Source organism: Drosophila innubila (assembly GCF_004354385.1).
Source record: "Drosophila innubila isolate TH190305 chromosome 3R unlocalized genomic scaffold, UK_Dinn_1.0 2_E_3R, whole genome shotgun sequence".
NCBI lineage: Eukaryota > Metazoa > Arthropoda > Insecta > Diptera > Drosophilidae > Drosophila > Drosophila innubila.
In genome coordinates this window covers 23,725,742-23,753,521 of record NW_022995380.1, presented here as the reverse complement: position 1 = coordinate 23,753,521, position 27,780 = coordinate 23,725,742, and the positions used below count along the sequence as shown (strand labels likewise).

The 27,780-nt window shown below is 40.6% G+C and overlaps 1 protein-coding gene across 3 annotated transcripts in view; it reads right to left on the bottom strand.

Annotated features, from left to right (window-relative positions):
- Positions 1-21,934, bottom strand: part of LOC117792101 (nucleolysin TIA-1-like) — a 36,744-nt gene extending 14,810 nt beyond the window's left edge. For all 3 annotated transcript variants that reach the window (XM_034632086.1, XM_034632085.1, XM_034632087.1), the window contains exon 1: positions 21,351-21,934. In XM_034632086.1, the coding sequence (XP_034487977.1) occupies positions 21,351-21,870 (520 nt within the window). In that variant the 5' untranslated portion in view covers positions 21,871-21,934. The remainder of the gene's footprint in view (positions 1-21,350) is intronic.
- Positions 21,935-27,780: the final 5,846 nt, after the last annotated feature.

Below are 27,780 nucleotides of genomic sequence, written 5' to 3'. Positions count from 1 at the left end.
ATGCAGGATATACAGGACTAAGTGTGTCAGTAGTGTGCCGCATGCCACGCCTACTTGTACCATTTGATTAAGGGCGCTAACAAATGCGGGTGTATGTGTATGTGTGTATGTGTGTGTGTGTGTGTGTCTTACAGCTTTTAGTTGGCGTTACTAGAGTTGTTGTAAATTTTATATTATCCGTTTTCATTGTTTGTGTATGCCTTTATTTATGTGTCGAGTCGTTACCTGGCTGCATGTGTGTGTGTCTGTGTGTGTGTTGCTATTGTTATTTATGCATTTGTGCTAAGCCTTATTTCCTGTTTGTCTTACATAAGCTGCAACGCTTAATTACACGCAATCAGAGGGGGCAGCTGCAAAGGGAAGCAGCCAACAGCCAACAGCCGCTGTAACAGTTAAATAACATTTATCGATTGACGCTGTAGCAACACAGTTTTGTTTATCGATTCATTTGCACTGAGTACAGAAGTTTGTTTATTTTCGATATTATTTTTATGGTATCTGATGCTATAAAAATATTGTTTAAATTGACAAATTATTCGCAACTATAGTTAAACATATCGATAAACAATATTTTATTTTTTTTAACAATTTAATTTTTGCTTATACATTTTATTTTAAAAGTTACCTCTGTAGTTCTGTTACTAGATTGACTTCTATATCGATTAATAGTATTCTTGATCTACTCATTTAATCATAACAAATGATTTTAAGTGCGTGTTTATCGATTGCTTCGCATCGATTTACAGTAATTTACATATCTGGATATTCATAATTGATGACTTTGCCCTAGTTTTGCGTTTAATTTGGATGCATAAAATGAATTTTTGCATATTCCATCCGGCCATTGACCACATGGCGTATGCGTAATCGTAATGGCAATTATGTACTCTTCGACCAAATGGAAGTGCATTAAAGCTAAAAGCGTTTAGCGGCTAGTCAAAAAACCGCCAGCTGACCGACTGCTGGGACTGCCTGCTGTCATATAAAAGCCCAAAATAAGCAAACAATTTGACGCCAACAACCGCAAAGGGAAAAGAGGGTGGAAAGGTCAGGCTCAAAGGCCCACCCACAGTTTAGCCCAAAAAAATTGATGAATATGTAAGCAAATACACAGGACTAACACGCAGTGGGGTGCCATACATACTAATGTGTATATGTGTGTGCCAAAAAGGATCAAAGTCCTGAGTAGCGTTAATTTTGCCAAACGTCAGCAGAAAAAGCAAATCGAAGCCCAGTTTTAGGGTCCAACAAAATATGAAAGTCGAAGTGAGTCGAGTCGAGTCGAATCGAGTCGAGTTGGGCCACAAATTATATTGAAATGTTAATAATCCAGTTGCTTGGACGTGCTGTGCACAAAAAAGGACAACTTGACTTGCAAAAGGATATTTATATGGAGATTTGTATGCCACAACCGCTGACTTATGACTTTGATCAATGCCGGGGCATCCAATCAATTTGGTCCATTCCCGCATTTCCATTTGCCGCATTTATGTTTCTTCGAGAGTCACTTATGCCCGCAATTTGGCACTGCGGTTATCTCTGGCAATAGGATACACGAGTCCTCGCTTCCATCCCCTCTTTGCTTTGATATATGACACACAATTTGACTTCATGTTGGACTAGGAGAGGGCAACTTTGTTGCTACTGATAAGCGAATTGGCTCAGCAAATCTTTAAATTAAATTTGCCAGACTCAAATCAGCGCGCATTATAAAGTATAATGTGCTTTTAATTTCATTCATTTGCATGCAGCCTGGCCAATAAGAGTCAGAGAGACGGCGAGACGGAGACTCGGAGAGGGCATAATAAATGAAACTAAAAGATCTAATTAGCGTTTAGCGAGCGAAAGAAGGAACGAGATGTCTGGTGTTAACTTAAAGCAAACTTTGCACTTTAATTTCAACTTAATTACGTGCACTCGCAACTAAGTAAATGCCTGCCGCGTTGTTGCCAGTTGCAAGTTGCAAGTTGCAAGTCGCAGCTTGTGCTTGTTGCTGTCGCTGTCGCTGCGGCAACAGCAGCTTGCAAAACTGAAAGCCAATCAACTTATTTAGCAGCAATTTCAACTCCTTTGCCAGCCTGGATGGTTGCCATTGCTCTTGTCTATTTAATTGAACTGCAGTCACTTTAAGGAGTCTCAACTCAACTCAACTCGACTCGACTCGTTTCGACTCCTTGCCTCAAGTCAGTTGTCGCCATTGTGTCACCATTGTTGCCATTTGACGATTCCTTCGTGCTGATAATGTTGTTGTCTAATGCTGATTACAGTCACCTGCTACCTGACAAAGCCAGAGCTGCAATATGGCTTATTTTAATATGTGTTATAACTGAACCAAGATGAGCTTAATTCTTACTTCTTGTTTGTTAACTTACTTAAATTATAATTTATTTCAAGTCAACTAAAATTACATAAATTTTATGGTTTTCTAATATTACGCAATTATTTGACTCTTCGGATTAAAATAAGTTATATTTAAATTTTAAAATATATTTGAATTAACATCCAAATTTGATTGGTTTAAAAAAAATTTTAATTAGTTAAAAATGTAGAGAAAAATATATAACAATACGTAAAAAAATTGAACCAAGGTTCGAAACCCAACCGATGTCTTGCTTTATGGTTCGAACCGCCGAATCGAACCTTTAATAAAATTTTGGAGGTTTTCATCCTTGATTTAAAGTAAAATTTGACATTCAATTTGAAATAAGTAATTAATTATGTATATAGTATATAATGTAGGATTTATACATTTTCCTATCCCCATCTCTATCTCAATATTTATACATTACTTCTCTTCGCATACATTTGAATCTCAGTTTTTATCTTAAAATCTATTTATGTCTAATTTTTTATCTCTTTCCATATATTAAAATTATCTGTGTCTCATTTTTATCTCTGTCTTTATTTTTTGTCTAAATCTTTAATTTCTATATTATTATTTTCCTCAAACTTGCAGTTTTTTTTAATGTCTATGTCGCTTTTAAAAATGAAAAATCTCATGTATTTCAATGAAATTAATTTAATTAAAGTTATCAGCAAAGAGAGCAACAGTCTCAACAACAATTTCCTCTGCTATTTGTCTGTGAAAATATCTCGACGCTGTCTGTTATTAAAGTCCTTTGTAGTGGCACATGGGAAACTTCTGGAGGAGCATCCTCATCAAGTTGTTGTCGCGTTGTTCGCAGATCAAATGAAAGTTTCATTGTGTTGTGCGACGTTCCGCAATACTTTGAATGCCTTTCATATACAAATACATATAGACTGGGTTTGTATCCTTAGAAGTGGGTATGTGCATGTGTGAGTGTGTGAGTGTGTGCTTGTGCGTGTGTGTGCGTGTGTGTGTGTGTGTCTGCTGCTGTGGGGGTTGCTGACATCGAGGCATGCTACCTTTTCGTGCCGTTGCCGCAGAAACTTTTTGGGTTATTGTTTGTCGACGTTGCACTATTCTTAGCTTAGTTCTGAGTGCCGTGTCTTTATTGTTGTTGTTGTTGTTGTTGCTGCTACTGTTGCTGCTACTGCCAACGGCGACGTCGTCGTCCTCATCGCGACCGTCTAACGTGTAAAACAATGACTCATTAAGACTCATCTAAATTCTAATGAGATTCAGTAACTATTAAAAACAAAACATGGCAGAGGCAACAGCAACATCAACAGCAGCAACAACAACAACGACAACGACTGTGGCAAAGGGTTGCTGCCCCCAAGCTAAAGTCTCGTCTTGCCCCCTTACCGCCCTTACCCCTGCCTCCAGCCCCTTATCAGTTGTGCCCTTTTGCCTACGGCTTGTGTCCATTTTGTGCTGATTTTGCAGCTGACTTTAAGCGTCGTGGCTGGAAATTTAAGTCATTTGTATGCAAGTCGTCTGCGTTGACTTTAAACAAATGTCAATAATTTGATTTAAATTTGCCACAGCAGAAGAAAGAGCAGCAAAGAGAGAGATGGAGATAAAAGCAGAGAAAGCGAAGTAATGTTGAAAAAATTCAGTGTATTGTTGGTTCTGCTTATAAAGCAATCAGGCCAGAGAGGCAGTTTTAAGCTAGAAAAAGAGTGAGAGGGATGCAAAAAAAAAGAGAAAGAGAGAGTAAGAGTGAGAGTGAGACAGAGTCTAGGGGCAAGTTCCATTCCGGTTGCTACTCGCGTGCAAATTTCGCATTTAAATGCTAGTCATAGGAGTCATTGTTTGCCTATTCCAGCGGGGAGTAGGTGAGGGGAGTGCAATTTGCATTTGCTCTGTGTATGTGTGTGTTGACAATTGTGTAAAAATCGTCGCAGGACAAGACAATGCAGCCTATGGCAACAAAGACAGAGACAGAGACAAAGACAGAGACAAAGACACGAAGAAATGGCAAAATTTGCGTATCAGAAATCGAAAAGAGGCAGGCCAGAAGGCCAAGCTAGAGGTGGTGGCTCAACGAATGCATTAAAGTGCTCCCAAGGCGAGTAAACGAACATGTTGCCTTATAAATTAGAAAGTACACACTCGCTCACACATACACACACACACACACATAGACATACACATGCTCACGCACTTGAGTCTCGAATACATAGAGAACGAAATAGAAATTGCGTATGTTTGCTTTTTAAGAACAGCAACAACACCTAAGCAGCAACCACAACAACAATAGCAACAACAACAACAGTAACAACAACAATAGCAACAACAACAACAGCAACTACTATGGGATGAACAAGCGAAAGCGCTCAACTCAACAACAAACAGAGAAGAGGCAAAAGAAATAAAAGGGGCACAAAGATTGTATATGGCCTAGTCGTGTGTCCTATGTGGTGTTTGTATTGGATTTTGGGTAGTTATACCCGACAGACACACAACATACCCCCCCCCCCCGAGCCCTTGACCCACACAACCACACAGCCACCAGAAACAACTACGTACATTAAATGGCATTTGTTGTGTAGGGGAAGGCGTGGCAGGCGGTATGAAGGATTGCAGACAAACACCCCTGCGGAGTTGTTGTTGTTGTTGCTGGTAGCACATGTTAAAAGTAAACGCGACGCAGGTGACCCAACTCCCAGCACCCCTTTCACCCTTCACCCTTCACTCTCTCTCGCTCTCGCTCTCTCGCTCTCTCTTTCTCTCTGCCCTTCTCTACACTCCGTTCATGCAATCTGCATATTTGTCGGGCGTAAAAGCAAGTAAAAACCTGGCTCGAATTGTGGTTACCGCTTCAGAGTCGTTTTTTTTCTCCCTTATTTTTATTCACCAATTTTTTCTAGTCATTTTTCCCTTTCCCTTTTAACGTGACTTTCGTGTCACTAGTTTTAAGTGTGTGTAAGCGTAGGTGTTGATATAGCACGCACACACTTGCACGCACACACACACACACACACACACGCACACACACACACATGGCTAACTAGCCATTTCTGGCTCAGTCACACGTTAGATGTTAGATGTTAGCCTAACAGGCGGCTACGAATTGTATTTTTTTTGCCGGCTCAGGTCGTGACATGACTGTTACTTATGTGTGTCTATATATGCATACATATATATATATTTGTAAGTCTGGTTTCAGCATATCCGGAATTGGGCAACAAATTGGTTCGCTTCGCGTTGGATTGTTAATTGTAAAGAGTTTGCTAGTTAGCCATGTGTGTAGAGTGTGTGTGTGTGTGTGTGGTTTTAGCCCCCGAGAAAGTGGCTTTATTTAGTTTCGCACATTTGCGGTTAATTAATTTAGTTGCCAGTCTGAGCCAGGCCAAAAGCGTGCACTGTAAAAGGTTAACAACGCGCCAACACCTCAAAAAAAAAAAGGACACTAAAAACAGACAAATGTAATATGTTGAGTAAAGTAAATTAAATGAACTCATTTTAAGCATAAATACTTTTAGTTAAGGTTAAGAATGAAATAAATAAATATTTTATACTGTTCGAAGTATGAGTTGAAGCTATAAATAATATTAAATTGAGCCAATCTCAGGGCGTTAAAGTCGAGTGCATAATTTGTAGGCAGTCCCAAAGTGGCACTCGTTGTACACATGACTAAATGGCCACTCTATGTGTGTGTGTGTGTGTGTGTGTTGGGGACAATACAAAAGCCAACAATAAACTAAAGCAAAGGACCAACAAAAAAACGAGGCCAAAATCAAATTCAAAACTCGCCTCTCACAGCCGCTGAATGAAATGTTGAAATTGCTGGACATGCATCGCGACGCGAAGCCATCCGCATTTGTCAGACTCCCCTCTCTCTCTCTCTCTGTCTCTCTGTGTCTCTTGCTACTCTCCCATCTGCTGCAGGATCCAACAGCTGCCCTTTATCCTGCTCCGTACGTTGCTCCCTTTGGGGGACTGCGCAGCTGCTGCACTTTATTTCAGTCAGACGCTTCGTTCCCTTAGTTTTTTCAGTTTTATTTGCGCCTTTTTTTTTGGTGTTTTTTGTTTTAGTGAGTGGCTTGTTTTTGCCATGTTCCTGTGTGTGTGTGTGTATGTGTGTGAATCGCGCTTTTGTGTGCAAGTGCGGTCATTTAATTTCGATTTGTGTTTTAGATTGTTTTGCGTTGCATTTGTTGATTTTTGCCATTTAAATAGAAATTTTTATTTTCTACACGTTTCTGGACACGGTCAGGCCGAGCTCGTTCCATGGTTCATGGTCTGCGTTTGCTTTTGGGTTTTGTATGCGAGCAGCCGTCGCCAGTTTTCAGCATTCAGTTTAGTTTTTTCTGTATGCTATTGCAGTTGTGCTGTCTTGTTTTTTTTTTTTTCTTTTTTTTTTTGATTTGGTCTTTTTCTCGCCACTTTTTTATGCACGCATGTCCTCGAGGGGCATTGCCAACGTGCGCGCGTCTGGCAAATTGGATTTCTTTTTTCGGACATTTGGAAGCAGACGAACGGCGACCAGGGAACCTACCTAACATCCAAGCCCAGCTGCCCAGCTGCCCAGTTCCATCCTCAGTCATCTGCAGACCATTCAAATTCGCTGTTACCACAGTCGGCGTTTCTATTAGCTACACGCATTCATAGGGGGCGGAAATTTAATCTTTAGTCAATTTAAAGCTGCCTTCGTCAAATGTTATCAACTCCAAAATACTCGTTAAATATTTAAATTGATGCAAAGCTTATGAAAGGAAAGCACGCCAAGTTCTCGCAGTCCTCCCGAGATTTGATTCGCGTTCATTTGTGCTATTTGCTTGGTTGGTTCGTTGACTTGCTCTTGCCTTTTTTTCCGGGAAAAAAACTTTGGAAAACATTACGCGAACCTGGCAACCGCATCAGTCAATGCCAAAGTCGAGACAGTGGAAAATGCGGAAAATTCTTTAATTCGTTTATTACTTTCAAGTACTTTGAGTAGCAAGTAATGGCATGCTGATCAAATTGTATTTAAATATGTAATTTTTTGTGGTTATTTTTGTTGGTTTGTGCCCACTGTGGGGCTTGGAATGGAAATGCGGCACACGTAGCAACTTGCTTTAAATGTTTAAATAGAAGCGAATACGCCAAAAATCAACAACAGCAACAAACAGGATGAAAGACAGCATACACACAGCTATACGCACACACCCAGACACACACACATACACACACAATTGGCATAAATAAGTAAGAGAAACGGCGGCCTCTGTGTTCGCCATATTGTCAGCATAGCTCTCTTTCTTTCTCCCTCTCTCGCACACTCTCACTCACGCTCTTCTGCTTGATGTGTGTGTGTGTGTGTGCGTGTGTATATTTACTCAACTACTTGGCTATACCCAAAGCGCACTTGAGTGTGTATCATCATCAACATCAGCTGCTCTTCAGCCCAGGACAAGTCAGAGTCCCATTCCACAGCAAACGCTACCGTTGAAGTTGCCCCATTGGCCCCTGTTCCTGTTCCTGCTCCTGCCTCTGTCTCTCAGTCTTGCCTGGGAGTTGGTCCTGCTCTTGGCCAAAGATACAATGCTACAGATATATATATACTCGTATACATATAAGCAAAAGTGAAGCTGAGTGAGTGTGTTCCCACTACAGTGACAGTATCTTTGCCCGCTTAACAGCATTACAAGCAGACTTATGAGAGGACCAAGCTCGGTTTGGCTCCTACATCTTCCCCTCTTGCTCGACATCCCCACTATTTCATAGTGCTTCGTTCCGTCTGTAATTTGACTTGACTTTTACGTATCGTCAAGTACTTTTCTGGTTTTACCCACTCGGGGGACATTTGTCAGTCAAGAGACAAATTTAATTTTTTTCCGGCAGACAGCGAGGACAGAGCATGGAAGTGGGGAAATGGACTGCGATTAGATATGAATGGCAATGAAAGTCATAGCAGGCAGTAAGGCCAACTATTCCGAATGTCTGTCTGTCTGTCCGTCTGTCCGTCTGTCTGTCCGTCTGTCTGTCTGTTATTGTGTTACGAACCTCTCGTTAGTGTTTGTGTTATCATTCCACTGTCCCCCGTCTGCATTCATTGTCGGGCAAACTCGTTTTTCATATGCAGCCCAACAGACCGTGCACGCTGCGTATACGTAATTTTATTACAACTACCCAGACTTGCCGAGTCGATGGTCAATGCCCGTTGCTGTTGCTGCAGCCAGCCCGAAATGAATGGGCCTCTGTCCCTTACCCCCCCTCATCCCCCTCTCCACTCTTGTACTGTGCTCCAATTTGGGGCATCAGGCAGAATGCACAGAATTCATTTCGCATTGAAATAGCTGTTCAGAGAGCAATTAGCTGAAATTATTGTTGCTACGTGTGCGTCGTCACTTGACTGGCACCCCGAACGAGCACTGTGAGCAGGGGGAGTGTTGTGGTCGAGGCATACGGGGCGTATGCTTAATGTGTGCGAGTTCGGTCATTATTCAGGGCCCTCTTCCTAGACTAAGTAACAAAAAAAAAATTGCTGATTTGCGGTTTGCCAATGCCAACCACACACACACACTCACACACACACACACACACACACCGACTTGTTCAAACATTTACCAAAAAACAGAATTCAGCTCACAATAATTTACCGAAGCATCACCCAAGCCAAGTCGAAGTGAAATTATGCCAAAACAAATCAAGCAAATGAAAATATCACAGCCTCAAAATCAAGGCAAAGCACACGCAAAGGCACTGACTGCTGAGAGAAGGGCGTGGCAAGTTGCAGGGGCTGCTTTCGGGTGCCACAAATGCTGTGCTTAATAGGCATCAGCTGGGTATTAAGTTGTTGTTTTTTTGTGTTGTTTTTTTTTTGTTTGGCATAGTCGTCGACGTCTTTGGCTCGTCTTGGCAGCATGACAACCTTTTTTTTTTCTTTGGTGTGTGTGTGGGCAGATGGCAGCCAGTTTGGACCCGGCCAGAAGTCGGGTATTTTAACAAGCATTTTACGAAACTCTAGGCCGCCTTTCACTTGGCTTTCTTGCCTCACTTTTATTCAACAAACAATTTGCGGAATGCCATTAGGTGACGCCTACTGCTCAAATTATCTCTGCCACCAGCTTTTTTTACTTCCTTCTTTCTTTTTTGCTTGGTGGTTGCCTTAAAGAACTCGCTGTGGGTGAAGTAAATTCAATCACATCATCTTTTGTTAAACTCAACCGCAGTCAGTCAGTCAGCTCAACAAATAAATTGTAATAACAAGTTTGGGGGTTGCACACAAATCGAGGAAATTGCTAAATAAAAACGCCGAAAATTCTATCGAATTAAGTTTGAAAATGGCTGTGCGAGTTTATATTGAAGTCAAATTGTTGAGGACTTTTCTGACAATGTGGAAATGCAAGAGAGAAAATTGGAAAATGTTGTTGGTATATTGCTACAATGGATTGAGTTATTTTAAAAGCAAATATAGATAGTTTGGGTATAATCACAGACCAAATGTGTCTCTTCAACCCTAAAAGGAAATTACCTTTAAATCTCACTAATAATTTTTGGACTTTCTCAATACTTTCTTAATACATAAACTCTATAATTTGAAGTATATATTACAATGTCCACCTTATCTTCTATATACCTTTGCCTCTCCTCTACTCTCTTTTCAATTGATACTGCCACATTTCACGCCTTAACCACATCAACAGCAAACACTTTAGCGATCTGCCAAATTGCATTAAAAACTTAAAGTTCTCGAACCTTTTGTAAAAGCAGCCACAAAATGCTTCACACGAGAGTAACAACAACAAAAGCGAAGAAAAGAGGGAAAAAAAATTAAAAATTAATAGTTGCAACTAGCGAGTGTCAATGGAAACCACAACAACAACAATATAGCAAACAAAAACTAACCAACTAACAAAGTATATAACAAAAAACAACAACAAAACAAAACTGAAGAAGAAAAAAAACTATTGAGTGCCAGGCAGTAGCTGCACAGTGCCCCACACACACACACACACATACACACACACACACGCACACACACTCTCAACATTTGCCACTAACAAAAATTTCTAATTTAAAAGTTTTGCGCCCAAACGACGACGATGACGAAGAGGATGACGAAGAGAAAGAGGAAGATGAAGAGAAAGGGCAGCCGAAACAGCAGCAAATAAAAACGCAACAGCGGCACACAAAGCCACACACACACACACACATAGACTAACACATATACACATACGCACACAATTGCAGATAATGCAACCCCCATCCACTTGTGGCAACAACAAAAAACGACGAAAAAAAAGAAAGAAACAGGAACGAGAAAAGGTGGAGAAAGCAAACAGGAACGAGAAAAGGTGGAGAAAGCAACTTTAGACAACTGCAGCTGCAATTGTTGTTGTTGTTGTTGTGGCTGCTGTTGCAACTTCGTAGGCGTTGCGTTGTTTTTGCCCACATCGTTAGCAAAGCGCATCGGCAACATTTCGTCAGCTTCCGCCTGTGCCTGCCAGCCAGCCAGCCAGTGAGGCAGTCAGCCAGTGAGGCAGTCCAGTGGCGCGTCATGCGCGTTGCCAGCTGCCCGTCGCACCACCGCACCACCGCACCACTGCACCGCCCAAAACACAGCCTTTAACTGTAACTGCTGCAATTCCCTCTGGCTGTGGAGGCGTTCGTCTTTAGTCGCTGCTCGTCTTCATCGTCATCGTCGTCGTCGTCGTCGGCAATCGTTGGCATCAACTATTTTTATACGCTGCTCAGTTGCCATCTGCAACTGTATGTGTGTGTGTGTGTATGTGTGTGTGTGTGGTGGTTTGGGGGTAGCGTTTTGTCATTGTGCATTACATTTAGCATGCATCGTGTGGCATCGTTGCAATGTTGCAACAATGTTTGCCTTTTTCCTCCCCCACCCATTTCATGGCATTGTTGTAATTTGCTTGTTGTTTTGTTTGCCTTTGGTTCGTTGGCTTTGCCGGTTTTTCGTGGCTGGCAACCTAGAAAAGCTTTTGCAGCATTTCCCAACGATTTTCATATTCGAAACGTGTGCATGTTTGGCTTGCTAGCAAATCGAATTATATTTGTTGCCTGCCACAAAGTAGACAACAGACAAGGCCGCATTAAAATGCCAGCTGGTGCCTCTACATCTTTGAATGTTGCTTCTATCTAGTGGCCTTTGTATGCACTTTGACTTTGCGCACTTTGACCAATAAGCCAAGAATTCAAAGTGATACGAACAATGCGAATATATATTTAGCAGTCTTTCTGTTTTCACTCTTCCTTAAAATTGGCTGCCCAAAAGTATGCTACACTTTTTTATTGCCTGTTATGTGTGTGGTAGTCTCTGTGTGTTTGTATGTTTTCTTTAATATGTATTTTGTCATGCATAATGTTGACATTTTGACGCGCTAATAAACATAATTTGCTCATAAAATACTTTTTATTGCCATTGCCTTTATCAGGCTCGTATCCTTGCTCATATATGAGCCAGGTACACCCAAGTATATGTGTGTGGCTGTGTGTGTTCATATATTTTATATACTTATTTTTGTTTTTGCAACGATACTCGTATCTGTTTAACGCTTAGGTGCGGCATTAAATGAACGTCTCGAAGCTTGAGAGCAAAAGATGAGCCGAGCTCATTTCCAGATAGTCGAGTGAAACATAAATTTCAAATTAAACAGATAAGTTTGCAGCCATTAATAATTGCCCAAAATGCCAGTAGGATCAACTTCTATTAGATTAATCAGATTTTCAGATAACTTTGGGAAATTTATAAGCAATTAAAGTTTAATTTTTATGGCAAAGACAAAGAAAATGTCTAGCACTTGAGAGGAATTCGCTTTGTACTCGTTTAGAAAACTTTTAGAATTGTTATAAAAATAACCAAAATAATAAAATAATTAGAAAGGTATTTAAATTCGGGTTTACCTTTTAAATAGAGCATTGAAAAATTATATTATTGATTCAAAAAAAATATGCAGATACCATTTTCAAGTCTTATTAAATACTTAAGATTTAAATTTATACACCATATATTGATTTGTAGTGTAAAAAGTCTTAAGTCTCAACTTAAACTCAAGTGTGCTTATTATCACCTCAAAATTAGTTAAATTATATTGTGGAAAATTAATACTTCAATTTCGTGTAGGGCACTTGAAATTCTCCATTGTCCCTTCTCTTATTACATAATTAATTGTCTGTTCACACTTCAGACAGTTTTCACGATTAAGTTGCTGACGAGTGTGTTTCGATTTTGGCCCCACTGTGCTCAGCTAGAGAGCGGCAACAAATCACATTTTCTCATTTTCTGAATTCTCCCTGCACTGTCAGTTGTTTATCCTTGATGTGAAACGAGAAGGAGCAAAACATTTTTAAATATTTATTAGCAACAGCTTACAAGCATCATCTTATTTTGTTGTTGCTGTTGCTTTTTGGTCTCGCCTCGTGCGATAAGTAATTTCGTTATTTGCCAAACATGCGACCAACGCCCCCAAAAGCAGCAACAAAGCGCCCTTCCTCCTTCCCTTTGACGCCTTCATCCGCCCTCGACTGAGACGAAGGAGACGTGAAGGGAAGAAGGGAAGAAGGAAGTCTACGCCTTTTTGGTGCTCGCGCCATTTGTCTGCTCATCCTGGCAAGCTGGCTGCTTGTTGATGCCATTATCTTATTCAGCATCCTTGTCATCTCATAAAGGATGCCTATTATAAATTAATTTTTACCATCCACGGCTGCTGGTCCCTCTTCCTGCCGCCTCCCGCTTCCCGCCCGCGCTCTCTTAGCCACAAAGTTGGCTTCCCTTTGCTATCACTTTTATCACTTGTATCCCACACTCGAATAGCAAACATGTTGCGCCTGTTAAGGCTCCAATCTTATAGTCTACCTCTCTCTCTCTTTCTCTTTCTCTGTCTCTTTTTGTATCTCTTTTCCTCTCGGTAGGGGAGCAACTGCCTATACTCGTATGACAATATAATTTTTTGATTTAAGGCTGTTGCTGCTGTCGCAATTTTTCAAAAGGAAAGGCAACCCCTCATATTTTCAGGTTGCCCCAAGGAAAAAAATAAAGTTGCTGGTTGCCAGTCAGCACTCACACACACATACAGACACACACAGACACACACACATGCTGAAACCCTCTTGTGACATTGATGCCCTTCGCTTGGCGCTCTGTTTTATTGTTATCATTAAACTGGTAACACCTCCACCATGATGCGATGTCCTCCTGCTCGACATGTTGTCTCTTGTTTGCCTTGTCTTGTTTTCAGCTTTGATGCGGGTTCTCCAGTCGAAGGAGCAGCAGAAGGAGCAGAAGGAGCAGCAGGAGGAGCCTCAACAAGTTTGACATGACATTGGGCTGAACTGATCCCCGATATGATTAAAAATTGTTCGCATGGCTTAGCATTTTGTGGTCGACATGACATAATGGCAACCAATCTGGAATTTTCCCCGACACTGGCACAATAATTTGAGCCAAGTTACGCTGCTGGCCATGATTAATTGGTACGCACAAGCTGCTGCGGCGACAAATCAAAAGCAAAGCCAAAACCGGCAACGCTTTTTGGGTGTTAACTGCACTTCATTCATCAACGCTTTCTAACCGCAACGAGCTGGCCAACAACAAGTTGGAGGAGAGGAGCACAGGCAGCGGAAGGAGAGGAAACAGTAAGGATTGCTGCATTGGAAATTCAAATAAAATTTACCACAGTTTCGTAACTTTGTCAACGATGCGCAACGTGCGACAGTCAGGCGGCATCTTGCAGCAGCCACTGTGGCAAGGGCAGGTGCAGAGAGGGGGAGGGAGAGGGGAATAGGAGGAAGGGAGTGACAGTGTCAGGCAACGAGTCATGGCGACGAATTGCAATTTGCAATTTTATGGCAGCGCAGCTAAAAACAGAAGAAGCACAAGGAGCAGGCAACTAAACGAGCAACAGAAGCTGAAGAAGCTGCAGGATGAGGAGGATGAGCAGATGGGAAGTTGCCACCGAAGCAGCCGCAATACAAAACAAACCAATTTAAATTTTTAGCGCTGCTGGGGACAGTCAGCTCTGCCAGCTGAGACAGACAGACGGACAGACAGACAGACAGACAGACGGACAGACAGGCGGACAGACGGACAGACAGACATACAGAGGGAAGAGCGAAAACATAGTTAACAGCAGCAAAAGAGCTGGTGAAAAGCGCAACAAAGCGAAGCTGACAAAATCAAACCAAATGCAGAGCTGGGGAAAACGGAAGGAAAAACCGCGCTGAAAAATATTCGCAATGACAATAGAAAATCGGGCAGAAGAGGGCATAAGGAAATTTGGGGTTGAGGTTGAATTGTTGGGCGGGGCAAAAGGAAGGCGGCAGATGGAAGACTGGCCAAACACTCAATCAATAAATTATGCTGCCACGAAATATACAAATCAACGAAACGGGGAGACAAAAGAGAGGAAGAGAGGAAGCGAGGAAGAGGAAGTGTCCGAGGGGAATTGAGAGTGGTTGCTTTTGGTCTGTGGGGTCCGCTTGTTTGGCTGGTCACGCGGCAAACAAACGAACTGCGACGCCAGCTGCGAAACAAAGGGCAACAGCGAGGAGCTGCAAGCTGTGGAGCACAGACGGATGTGGCTTTGTGGGTTTCTCTGTGTCTGTCTGAGTGTGTTTCGGTGTATGTGTGTGTGTGTGCAACCGCTGCCAGCTACCGCAGCTGCCGTTAGTCATTTTAAAAAGTGCTACGCTTCATGTTGGCCCTGGCAAGGGCCAAAAACCCGCCAGGCAGCCAACCAACCAACCAAACGACCAAACGACCAACCGTTCAACCGACCAACCGACCAACCGAACAGCCAGGAGAGCAATGACAATGTCATATGCGCGGCAGCATTGTGCAAATGTGGCCAGAGCAGCAGATAGCAAACCACTGACAATGGGTGGTGTCAGGCGGTGGTGCCAGGCGGTGTTGCTGGTGCTCGTGGTGTCGGTTTGTTGCTACGTCAACGCCAAAGACAAAGACAAAGGCGGCACTGCGACCAAATGTCAAAATGCTTTCAAGGCGTCCTCTCAGCGGCTGCTCCATTCTCTTCTCTCTCTCTCTCTCTCTCTCCGTCTTGGTGTCTGCATGACCCCAAGTTGACCTCGAGCGCAGCGGCTTTAAAGCGGCCGCTAGACCGTGGCCAGCATCGATTTTTTGTTGCCTGTTGTATTCAGGCAAACAGACGAAACAGCATGAATATTTGCTGACATTTAAAATTTGCATATAAAATATTGATCAGCATGCTGGACGTGAAGAAGGAGTAAAGGAAGTGAGAGGGGGAGTGTATTCTGCAACATAACCAAACAAATTGTCATTTAAGTGTGTGTGTGTGTGCCGTTTTATGGCTACGCTTTTATCGGCCAACCGCAGCGCTCAAAAGTATGCAATGCTTTTATTTACTTTGCGTTCCGCCTGTTTGCTGCATTAAAGTGGGCGTATGTGGGCGTGGTAAGCATTCATGCTGACCTGCAGCAACTTGTCCATAGATCGAACTTCATTAATAATCTCCAAGCAGCGTCAGAGCTTGGCAGCTTGATCGATTTTTGTAAGCTCGCTTTACATTTGCACCCCCAAGAGAAGACACGTGAGTTCACCTGGCTCACACACATATGCACGCACCTGTCACACATACACACGCATGTGGACATTGTCCATTGTCTCGACAATGTTGTCCAACTAAGCGGAAGCTGTTGGAATTTACCAACGTTTAAACTTTAATGCTGTGTACAAGCGAACTTTTTATTGTTGTTTTGTTTTGTTTTGTTCCAAAGTCTCTTCTCTCTCTCTCTTTGTTCTTTCTCTTGCCATTCGCTCTCTATGGTGCTTTAGTGGGATTTAGAATTTTTTTGTGCCACTGCATGTCCTGCCCGCTCCAATTGAACCTAATCCGGCTGCTAAAGTATTAGCTACGTCGTTGTATGCTCATCCCGCCTGTCCAAACTGCCTTATGCTGCTTTTGCTTTTGCTATTGCTTTTGTTGTTTGCAGGCATTTAAAAAAAAAAAAAAAAAAAGAAATCAAGTCGAGTCGAGTTGAGCTGAGCTGAGCTGAGTCCAGGCAGAGAGTAGAGCAGAGAGAATTGTCGGAAGGTCTGTAAAAACTTTTACCTCACTGTCTGGGTCTAACTCCTCTCCCTTCTCACATAATAACAAGGCGTCAGCCGTTGTCCGTGGCAGAAAATGAACGGCCCTCAGTTTCAGTTGTCCCTAGCCACGAGGAGCATACTAATCTGTCTCCCAGTCCACCACCATGTCATCCTCATCCTCATCCTCATCGTTGTCGTTGTCGTTGTCTTTCCAACAGCTCGTAATGAAATGAAGAGCAGCTCAGGAAGACAAAGAGAAGGCACTGTGAGTTCTCTGATCATTGTTGTGTTTGGCAATCAGCCGCTTATAGGACTTCTCTTTTGTATACCCTAGCTAATACCCTATCTATAAGCGCAGTTCAAACAGACAGAGTCAAGTCCATATCAATGAATGTCACCGGAATGTTATTAAAAAATTAACACCCAGGCAATGATGGTAGTGATATTGATGCTGATGATGATGATGATGATGATGATCATGATGATGATGATGATGATGATGATGATGATGATGATGATAATGATGATGATGATGATGTTGGCAAGTGTCAGGTGATGCAAGCAAAGGTTTGCTTTGCAAGCGAAGTCGCGACGTCAACATGGCGTATGATTGATTTTCTAGTCATAAACCATTAAAATGGAATGAAGCAAAGCAGCAGCAGAAGAAGAACAGTTTCAGCTGGAACGTGAAACGTGCCCAGATAAATGCGGCAAATATTAAACGGCGAGTAAGCTTCAATAATAATAAAAGTTATAAATCTTAGCATTGCCTGTCGACGGCGCTTCGTTGAGGATGTGGATGCGGATGAGCAGGAGGATGAGGATGTGGATGTGGATGTGGATGTGGATGTGGATGTGGACGAGGATGAGGATGTGGACATTCAGAAAGGGCAACAACGACGACATGCTGCATCGTGGCGATAATAACAATTTATTGCACGCACACAAAGAGCCCCAATACATATACACATATACACATATACATGTGCATAGTGTGCCAAGTGCCGGAAAATGCCGCGAGACACAACTGCAACAACAGCAACTACAACAACAACAACAACAATAACAACAAGGGACAGGCTTGGCTCTTGCAGGCAGACGAGCATAAAAACCACACAATAATAAAAATGAACAATGACAGGTTAATAGCAAATAAATGAAAGCCCATAAGAAAAGCGCAACAACGGCAAAGAGAGTGCAAAAAACTAAAAAAAATAAAGAAAAAACCAAGTTGCAGTCAGACAACAACAACGACAACTGAAAGCGACAATGGCTGACACAGAGAGAGAGAGAGAGAGAGGGAGAGAGAGGGGGATAGAGAGAAGCAAATAGCGTTGAGTCTCCAGACTCCAGGTCGAGTCGAGGGGATTTGCCAGCAAAGTATGCTCTTAGTCTAGGCAATTGATATATGGTTTTCAATTTTCAAAGCCATTGACCACTTGCAACGCTGCTGTTGCTGCCACTACAGCAACAACAATTGCTAGTCTAAAAAAACACTGTCGTTGCCAGCATATTTAAAGCATAACTAAAGGTAGAGGTTGAGATAGAGATAGAGATAGAGAGACAGACAGAGACAAGAGCCGGATTGTGACTGTGCCAAGATACTCGTAATGGCTGCAAACGTATTTAACGGCTTCAATAATGACGATAATGGCCAACAACTTTAGCGCCAGTCGACTTGATGCTTCTCTGCACGCAGGTTGGCCAAATGCATTCGACAAATGCGCTCGCTGTCTGCCAATAATTGTCATCATCATTATCGCAGGAGCAACGAGAGTGTACGTGTGTGTGTGTGTGTGTGTGTGTGAGCAAGTTTCCTGGGAATCGACAGCCCACGCAACTATTGTGAGACTTCCTCCCGAGTGGGAGTGCAATTGACCAGACAGATCTGATGGCGTTCGCAATTATTCAAATGACACAAGCTCATTAAATTAATTACAGCTTCGCGAGAAGAAAAATACCTTAACGACAAACTTTAACTATATAATTTGCATTGAAACGTGCCTGCAATTTGTGTGTTTTCTGACAGAAAAAAATTATTAGTATTAAAAAAATTAAATAATTTAATATGCAAAAAAAATATACAAAATAATATAGTTGTTTATATTTTTTAACAACATTAATAAAATTCATTAGGTAAAAAAAATAAAATAAAATATTTTTTAAGAGTTACAAGCTTTTTTAAGTAGGTAAAACTTATTTTTTTGAGACATGTAAATGCAAACTTAATTTTTAAATTTATTTTTCATTTAGTTGCACTAAATAAATCGCTTAATTAATGCTCCCAATTAAAGCAAGCTTTTCAGTCAATATCAATATTAAATTTGCATTTTAGCAAAATTGCTGAACTAATTTATGATAAAATAGCGAATTAAAACATAAACAAATACTATACTTATAAAAAAAAATAAATAAAATAAGTGCACATTGTCAACTGAATTTGATTTGAAAATTGAAATAAATTCAATTATTTAGGTGTCGCCTGACGTCCGCTGGCGGATTAAAGTTAATTCAATTTGCGAGTAGAAAGTTTAAAGGGAAATATCGATCACCTGCTTAAAGTTGAGAGACGGCCACGAGACGAGGCCAAGAGGAGTGTGGAGAGGGGGAGGGGAGTGGGGAGTGTTGGGTGCGGGAGTTGGCCAACAATGGCGGCTACTTGGCAGCTGTGCCAATGCCTGGCGAACGCATCAGTCAATGTCCTTAGAGTTGAACAAAGAAGGACAATGCAAGCACATAGTACAATATATACGGAGCAGGCAGACACCGGGGCCACTTTATAAAGCCAAATTCAACGCTTGCCTCGTTGCTGTTGTTGTTGTTGCTGTTGTTGTTGCTGTTGTCGTTTGCAATGCGCGTTAGTCTGTTGGCTTTCGGAAGGACATGAAACGACGACAACTGCTGCTGCTCTCCTTTCATTCTCTCTTGCTTTACTACTTTCTTTTAGTTTTTTTTTGACAATTTGTTTCTGCATCTTACGACGAATTCAATTGAAAATTTTAACAGACACTCGACGTCGCAAATTTAAAAACAAATTTGCCGCAACGCAACAGCAGAAAGAAAGAAAGAAAGCAAGAAAGAAAGTAGGAAAGAAAGTTTTGTACCAACAAGCAGAAACTTTCAAGTTCGATTCAATTCGATCGACTTTCAACATTAGCTTTTAGCCTGGCTTACAGCTGGTCAACGTGTGGACGTGCGTTTAAATGTTACGTATGCGACACGTTGTACGCTGCCCATCAACTTGCCACAATTGGCAGCGTCGTCGTCTGTCTGCCAATTCAGTGCGTCTCTCCCTCTGTCCCTTAGTCCCTCTGCTTGGCTGTCTGGACGTCGTCAGCTGTTTGCTTAGTGCAGTTTTCACTTTGTGGGCGTTGCACATGGAAAAGAAAGCAGCAACAACAACAACAGCAGACGCAGGACACCTTGCCCCTTGACCCATTCTCCACGTTGGCAAGTTGGCAAGTGACTTGCTTGTGGCATGTATTTACTTTTTACCTTCCTCTCTGCTGTCTATCAGTTTGTTTGCCTTTCGCCCCGTGTGTTTGCCCTTCGTTTAGTCGCAGTATGACAATATCGAACTCAAAATCAGAATCAGAATCGGAATCGTTGAGCCAGTGCCAAAAGTGGAAATTGTCAATAATTTCAAATTGATTTCTGTTTGATTTAACACAACAACAATAACAACAACAACTACAAGAAGAAGTAAACACCTAAACACTATAATTGTGCCATCACGGATACCTGGCTAGTTTTCCACTTACTTGTACTTCGAGGGGAGGCATAAGTGAAAAAGTAAACTTGCTGGAGCACGCAGTACTTTGCTTTCCCCCCTCGTCATATGTCGAGGCCAAATAACATTAGACAGCCATTATGGGCTTGGCTGGCTTTTACGAGGCATCATAAAAAGCATTACTTGAACTGCCTGCGCCTCTCTCGTAAAACAACTCGTGAAACTGAAACTCCGACTTCAGCTCAATAAAAACAAATCGATAACTCTGCTTAAAGCGTTCAAATTGCCCCCAAAAGAACAAAACTAATAGCACAAAGCAAAAGCAAAAGCAAAAGTATCTCAATATGGTCTCTAAAAATCAACTTGTATACGTTACGATCGTAAATCTTATGCGTTATGTTCTAATTATATTTATTATGATAACAAAGGATCGTAAAGTTGTTGTTGCATTTGTAGTGGGTTTTTATATATTTAACGGTATTCTTCTTCTTCTATTCTTAGTTTCGTTTGCGCATTGAAATCTTGTTAATATCATTAAGATTTTAAGCTTAAAGTTGGTTTTTTTGTATATATTTTTATATATGAGTAAATTTATATGTACTTGCTTTGCTAATGTTTTTCCTTTAAAATAAAATAATGTAGCAAGATATTACATTAATAATTACAATAAGTTATACCTATGTAATTGTAAACTAATTTTTAAATATTAGGTTAAATTACTTAAGAGTCTTTGAGTTATTCAAAAAAGTTTAGTTCATCAAATATATCTGGCAATTATCAAGGATTCAATTTAAAGGTGATAAATATACCCAATAATAGGTACACAAAGATGATAACATATGTACCTAACGATATGTGTCGAGCAGTTTATTTTGAATCTCTGACTTTTCCATAATAACGCTTATCAATATATATCGATATTACAATTACGATAAATTAATAATTACAATAAGTTATACCTATGTAATTGTAAACTAATTTTGAAATACTAGGTTAAATTATTTAAGAGTCTTTGGGTTATTAAAAAAAGTTTAGTTCATCAAATATATCTGGCAATTATCAAGGATTCAATTTAAAGGTGATAAATATACCCAATAATGAGTACACAAAGATGATAACATATGTACCTAACGATATGTGTCGAGCAGTTTATTTTGAATCTCTGACTTTTCCATAATAACGCTTATCGATATATATCGATATTTACTTTAGTTTATATAGCATTCAGTAACATGGCTTACCCTGCTTAGGCGAAACACTGAGCACCTGCTGCGGCGACTGTTGCTGCGAGTGAATTTGGTATTGCTGCTGCTGCTGCTGTTGCTGTTGCTGTTGTACGGCAACCGCCTGTTGTTGAGCGGCACAGACGGCAGCTGCAACGGCGGCCTGTTGCTGCTGCTGGTGATGGGCAGCGGCGGCGGCAGCTGCTGCAGCTGCAGCGACAGCCTGCTGCTGCGATTGCTGCTGATGCGGCGACTGAGACTGCGGATGCTGCTGCTGCTGCGTGGTGATGATCGACATTTGCTGCGACGATTGCTGCGACTGCTTGACATTGAGGTTGGCCTGATGTTGCTGCTGCTGTTGCTGCTGCGGTGCTGGCGCCTGTTGTTGCTGCTGCTGCTGCTGCTGCTGTTGCTGCAAGTGCGTCTGGTGGATGGCCAACAATTTCGTCTCATATGGCTTGGCGGCCACCGACAATGGCTGACTGCTGAGCGTCATTTGTGCTGTTGCTGGCATCATTAGCGTGGGCATTGCCAACATTTTTTCACTTTGCACTTTGCAATGTGCTCTGGTTGCTGTTGCTGATGTTGTTCTTGTTGTTGTTGTTGTTGCTGCTGCGGCTGTTGCTGCTGCTATTCCACGTTTTGCGGTTAAACGCAATTCGCTTTGATGTTTAATGAAGTGCCGCCTCACAGTTGATGTCTATCATCAAATCGTGCTACAATTTTACTAAATAATTTTCGTAGCTGCTGATTTTTTTTTTTTTAACTTTTTGTGTGAAACCGCACTTTTAATTGCTGTTGTTGTAGTTTTGTTTTGTTTGTTTTTGCGCTTTGTTCAATGTTACGTGCAAATCATTTGATGCGTTAAATGATTTCAACAAATTTTATTAATTTCAAAAGTTTTTCTTTGCGGTTGCTGCTCGCATTTAGTTTACTTTTGTTGTTCAAACTTTTTTATTTGTTGTTTAATTTTGCTTTACCTTCACTTATCACAGACCAATAAGATTTTTTTTTTTAAGTTCTTGTGGTTTTTGTGTTAGAGATGCTCGCTAAAACACACAAAGAATTCTATCAATTAAATGGGAACTTAGTTAAAAAATATATAAATAAATATTCCTATATTTAAATAAATAAATAAAAGATAGTAACAACAAAATTTAAAAATAATTATTTGTTTTTGAAGGAAAAATAATTTGTTTCTACTTTAAAATTAACATTTAAGAATTCCACTTATCAATATTAGTTATATAATTAATAAATTCTGTTCGTATACAATCAAAACAATCAATTAAAAGTCAAAATAAATAAAATAATCATAATTTTAAATTCAAATGTATATAAGAAATAATTATATACAAATACCCTGTCCTCATTTCGCTATTAAATCCGAAATTCTTAATTATATATGCAAACACCAACAATAACCCTTGCCTCGCATGAAATAATACTTTTCTTCTCTGAATAAGCATCTTTCGGGTAATTGCACATTTTATGCCCGACTTTTATGATGTTGTTTGAGAACAAACATTATATTCTGGGCACAACCATTATCGTATATCAAGCCTAAGCCATTCACACATCATTTGAAAAATTAAATTTAATATTTTACGATTTGTGTGTGAGTGTGCATGTTGTGCGTTGTGTGTATTCCCCGTTCCCCGCGCAGACAAACACAAAGCATGAGCTAACAAAAATAAAAAATTATGCGAGAGACGCGAAAAGTGCGCGTAACGCAATATGAAAGTGCCAAAAACAGAAACGTACAACAACAATAAGGAGAGAACAAAATATTATAACAATAATAATAAAAGGAGCTGAATATAAGCGCTGCTTTTTACGAGTGACGCGCCCAAGAGACAACAACAGAAGCCAGAGAACAGAGAGCAGAAAACAGACAACAGAAAACAGACAACAGACAACTGGCAAAACTCGGGAAAACTCCAAAAATCGCACGCCCCAAGTGTTGGCAAGTGTCAGGATCAGAAACAGCCACAGCCACAGCCTCGGTCGACGTCAGCGTCAGCGTCAACGTCAACGTCGACGTCAGTCTAACGCTTCCGGTTTTTATAGCGCAACGGATGGGCAGACAGACAGACAAAGGGACAGACGAACAAATGTTATGTATAAATATAAACTTATATTTTTTTATTTTTGAAAGCCAAGACATATCCAAACACACACTTACACACAGACGCAGTAAAAAGCAACGAATGTATGAAAAATGCTAACAAAAAAATGTACAACACACAGCATTCGCTGTCATCTAACTGCTGTGCAAGTGTGTTTAAATATGAGCGTATTTGTGTGTGTGTGTGTGTGAATGTGTATGATTCATACACACAAATGCAGTGGCCTTTTTTTATATGGCCGCTCTGTGTCGGGCGGCAGTCGGCGATGGCTGGCTGAAAGCATTTATTGGCTGCTCGTTGTCGGTTTATGTGCCACATAAGCCGAAGTGCCAGCCTGTACATGTGTCTGTGCCTGTGTCTGTGTCTCTATCTCTGTATTGTTGTTATTGTTGCTATACATAATGTGCCCAAAACAAAAAAGGACGTAGCACCAAAAACATGCGGACAACAAAGTCGTTTTGTCATATATGTATGTAAAAACAACAAAATAAAATCGATGCTCAACATTTTAAATGCATTTGCAGAAATACCATATAAAATTGCTTAAATAAATTTAAGGCTACGTTTAAAGGTAAATTTATTGTTATTTAAATTTGCAACACTTTATAAACACTCAGAAAGAACTGTTATGACTGTAGTTCACTTGCCCCAAAAAGAATACTATGAATTTTTTCAAACACAATTCTCATCACAAGATTTTAGCTAACACTCAAATGCCGAACATAAAGTTAGAGAGTTCACAAAACTTTTAAACCGAAAATAACTTAAGCAATATAAATTTAAATAAAATAATAGTTAATAGTTAATAGTTGTATAAAACAATAATATATCTATGATAAGATAACTATATTTAATTTGCTACGTTTTTGCTTGATTTATTTTTATTTGGTTTTTGCAGTCACTTTTGCTGCTGTTTTTTGTACGCGTCTTGAGTTTTGAATACTATTATTACTTTTTCTTTGTTTTTATGTTTCCGTCTTCAAGTTGTTGTTTTGTTTTTTGCGTGTTTTATTTAATTTTTTGTATTTTTTGTTGACTTGCTTTGGTTTGTTAGTTTCTTGGTTTTTTGTTTGGAAATTATAATAACAACTTAACAACAATGTAACGAATATCCTTTCTTTACGAGGACACAATTCAAACTGAATGCGAAGTTCGCTCGGCGGTCTCACAAATAGTCGAACCGCGTCGTCCGTATACGCAAAACCGTTATTCTGCCGGCGTCGCTGTCGTGCAGCCCAACACTCCGAGTCCTGTGATATCAAACGAGCGTCCAGCTCATCGTCCCAACGAGCTTCGTGCCACACTTCGCTCAGGCATGCGCCTTAGCTAAGTTCGAAAGCGGTTTGTGTCCCAACTAAAGACAACTTATGGCCATGTTGTCCATGGATTTCCCATTGTTTCTGGCCTTTTATGGTGATTGCAAAGTGTTATACAGGTTTTGGCCGTTAAGAAAAAACTCTTGCTTCATCTTAACTCTTATCCAAGTGACGCTGTGTTGCACAGAGGACTTTTGAGGCAAGTGGCAAGCTGGCATTGTTCATTGGAAAACGCGTACTATTATACGTGCGGCAAATGCTTTGAGCGGCTTTGCACGCCAGCAACAACAACAACAATCTCCTATGATAATAGACAGACAAACAACTACAACTATAAATGTAAACATAGCACACACACAAAGACACACACTTGCACACACACACACACATTGATATATGCACATGCTATTGTTTATTCGCTCAAGAACCAATAATCCACTTTTGTTTTGTTATCATTCGCGCCCTGTAAACCAAGCTCCTTACCGCTTCTTTCCCCCTCTTTCCCTCTTTTCCTCCTTAGAGAGTGTTAAGCGCGTTTGCCGCTGCCTTTCACCCGTCTCCACTTAATTTCTACTTGATTTGTCGCTTAAGAAAACTAATTGTCTGCCTTTTGTTGAGCGTGAAAACAATAGAAAACATTTTAGCAACTGTTACTTTAGCCCAAAAGCGTATTAGAAACATTTGGCGAAGAAGAGAAAGAAGAATAGCCGGGAAAGAGGCAGGGAAACTCGAAGGAATGTTGTGGCTAAGGCAAAAGTGGTTAAAGAAGTGGCAGACTGGCGGCTTTAATGGTTTTTGGGCTCTTTGGTCATGCGAAAGAGATGATGATGCCCATTGGCAATGCTTGCCACTGACTGTGCCCCATGATGGGGCAGCGGCAGCACTTCAAGGTCATTTCTGAGAAGCGGAAATGCAAATGTAATTTCAGTGGCCAAATTGCTGAAAATGACTGAAAATTTGCCATTTTAAACTATAAAATGGGCTCGGTCAGTTTAATTCTTGAAGAGAAAAAAATTATAAAGCGAGCCTGATTAAAAATATACATATGAAACTCTTCACTATAAAATCGAAACTTTCAAAATTATGTTACAATAATTTAACACTTGCAGCAGAGTGTTAATCTAACAAATTATATAAATACTTACATGCTAAAATTCTTGTAGGCTAACTATACTTTATTTGACTACATTGATAACCGACATAATATCAAATGTATCGCCTTAAGTATCGATAAAAACGATAATTGTGTTATTTGCAGTAAGCATCTCTACTTTGTTTTAAGAAATCCATATTGTTGCTTGTATCTTCTGAAAGTGACCGTCGAGCAAAGTAAGAACACTTGTGAGTATGCACAGTTAGGCTTTAAATTGAATAACTTGGGTTTGTTTGATACTGAGGTTAAAGAAAAAATGAGTGAAAACAAGATTTTAAAGAGAAGATTTATATTTTTCGATATATCCTACAAAGGTGTGATATATCATGTTAATGTCACAATAAAATATAATGATTAAATATCATGTCATTTCTTGATAAGATATCGCAAAAAAAAAGATGGATACAATATAGATAACTGTCACTTTCTCTCAAATTAATGGCAGTGTTGAGCAACGTTCACAGTGATCCTCTCACTACAAAATTCAGTATATTTGGTCTTTGTTGTAAATTTTTAAATTGATCCCACAAACTGGCTGTAAAATGTGATAAAATTAACAAAAACTCAAATCGACTAAAGCTTATAAATGAAAAACAAACTTATGCATTTTGGCTAAACAAACTTTAACGAGCTCAGTTAGCAGCTAACCGCTAAGATAAGCGAATTATCAAGTTGCAGTATGCGTTGATAAAAGCGGCACAGAATGTTTACGTGTCAGGTATACCCCAACTAAGTCTTTCCAACTGTCCACCTGTCCACCTGTTCGCCTGCCTAACCTATGCACCTGTACAGGTCGCATTTATATGCGCAAAGTCCTCGAAGTTATGCAGCCGCGTTGACGGCCACAACAATAACGATAGCAACATGGCGACACATTATCCGCTTTGCTACTAAATACGTACACACACATATGCAAAAGGCGCACACAGGTGCTCACACACATGCATACAAATAAAGAGCGACAGAGAGAGAGAGAGAGAGAGAGAGAGAGAGTGGTCGTCTCATGCCATGCAAAGAACTCACGTGAGCGATTAAAATCTGAAGGAAAGTATTTCTGTTTTATGGTTTTTTTTTTTTTTCATTTTTGCTGCAACATCGAGGGTTGTTTCCACCGCCGCTTTCCACCGTGGCAAACAGTCGCAGCGCCAGCTGAGGTGTAAATGAGTAGAGTTGAGCGAAAGGGTTGTTTGGCAGCAGCGACAGCGACGGCGACTGCGGCAGCGACAGCGACTGCGACAGCGACAGCGTGTAATTGGAGGCGAGTGTCGTGTAAAATGTAAAACTTGCGCCGTAAATAAATCAAAACTTTCTGACTGAACAAACATTCAGGTGAGCGAAAAAATGCAGCGTGTGACGGCAACAGCCGCCAGCGTGAAGTAGCAGCAACAGAAGCAACAGCAAACTAAATGCGGGCTTGAGGGGAGAAAGGAGCACAGTTTCATATTGACAAGTGCGCCCGAAGGGTGTAGACCGGAGGTAAAAGGAGGCACAAGAACCAGGCCGGTGGATTATTTATGCTAAAAATTGGAACAGCTGCTGCTGCTCCAGCTTCTGCTGCCAGCCTCTTCATCCGCTCGACGTCTGCGTCGCAGCGCTGTAGACGTCGCAGTTGACTGCACTGCATTTTTATGCCACCTCAAGAAAAAAGTGTGTTGACACACTACTATAACGCAACAAAGTATCTCAATAGGCAAGCACAATATTCAGATACATATATCTGTAACTAAATAATATATCTCATATTTTATTGATTTATTATAATATTATAACATGACCCTCACTTGGGACTAGCCGCAAAAACTTTTTCATGATTTATATATTCATATTTTTTGAACGACAAGCCACAAAAC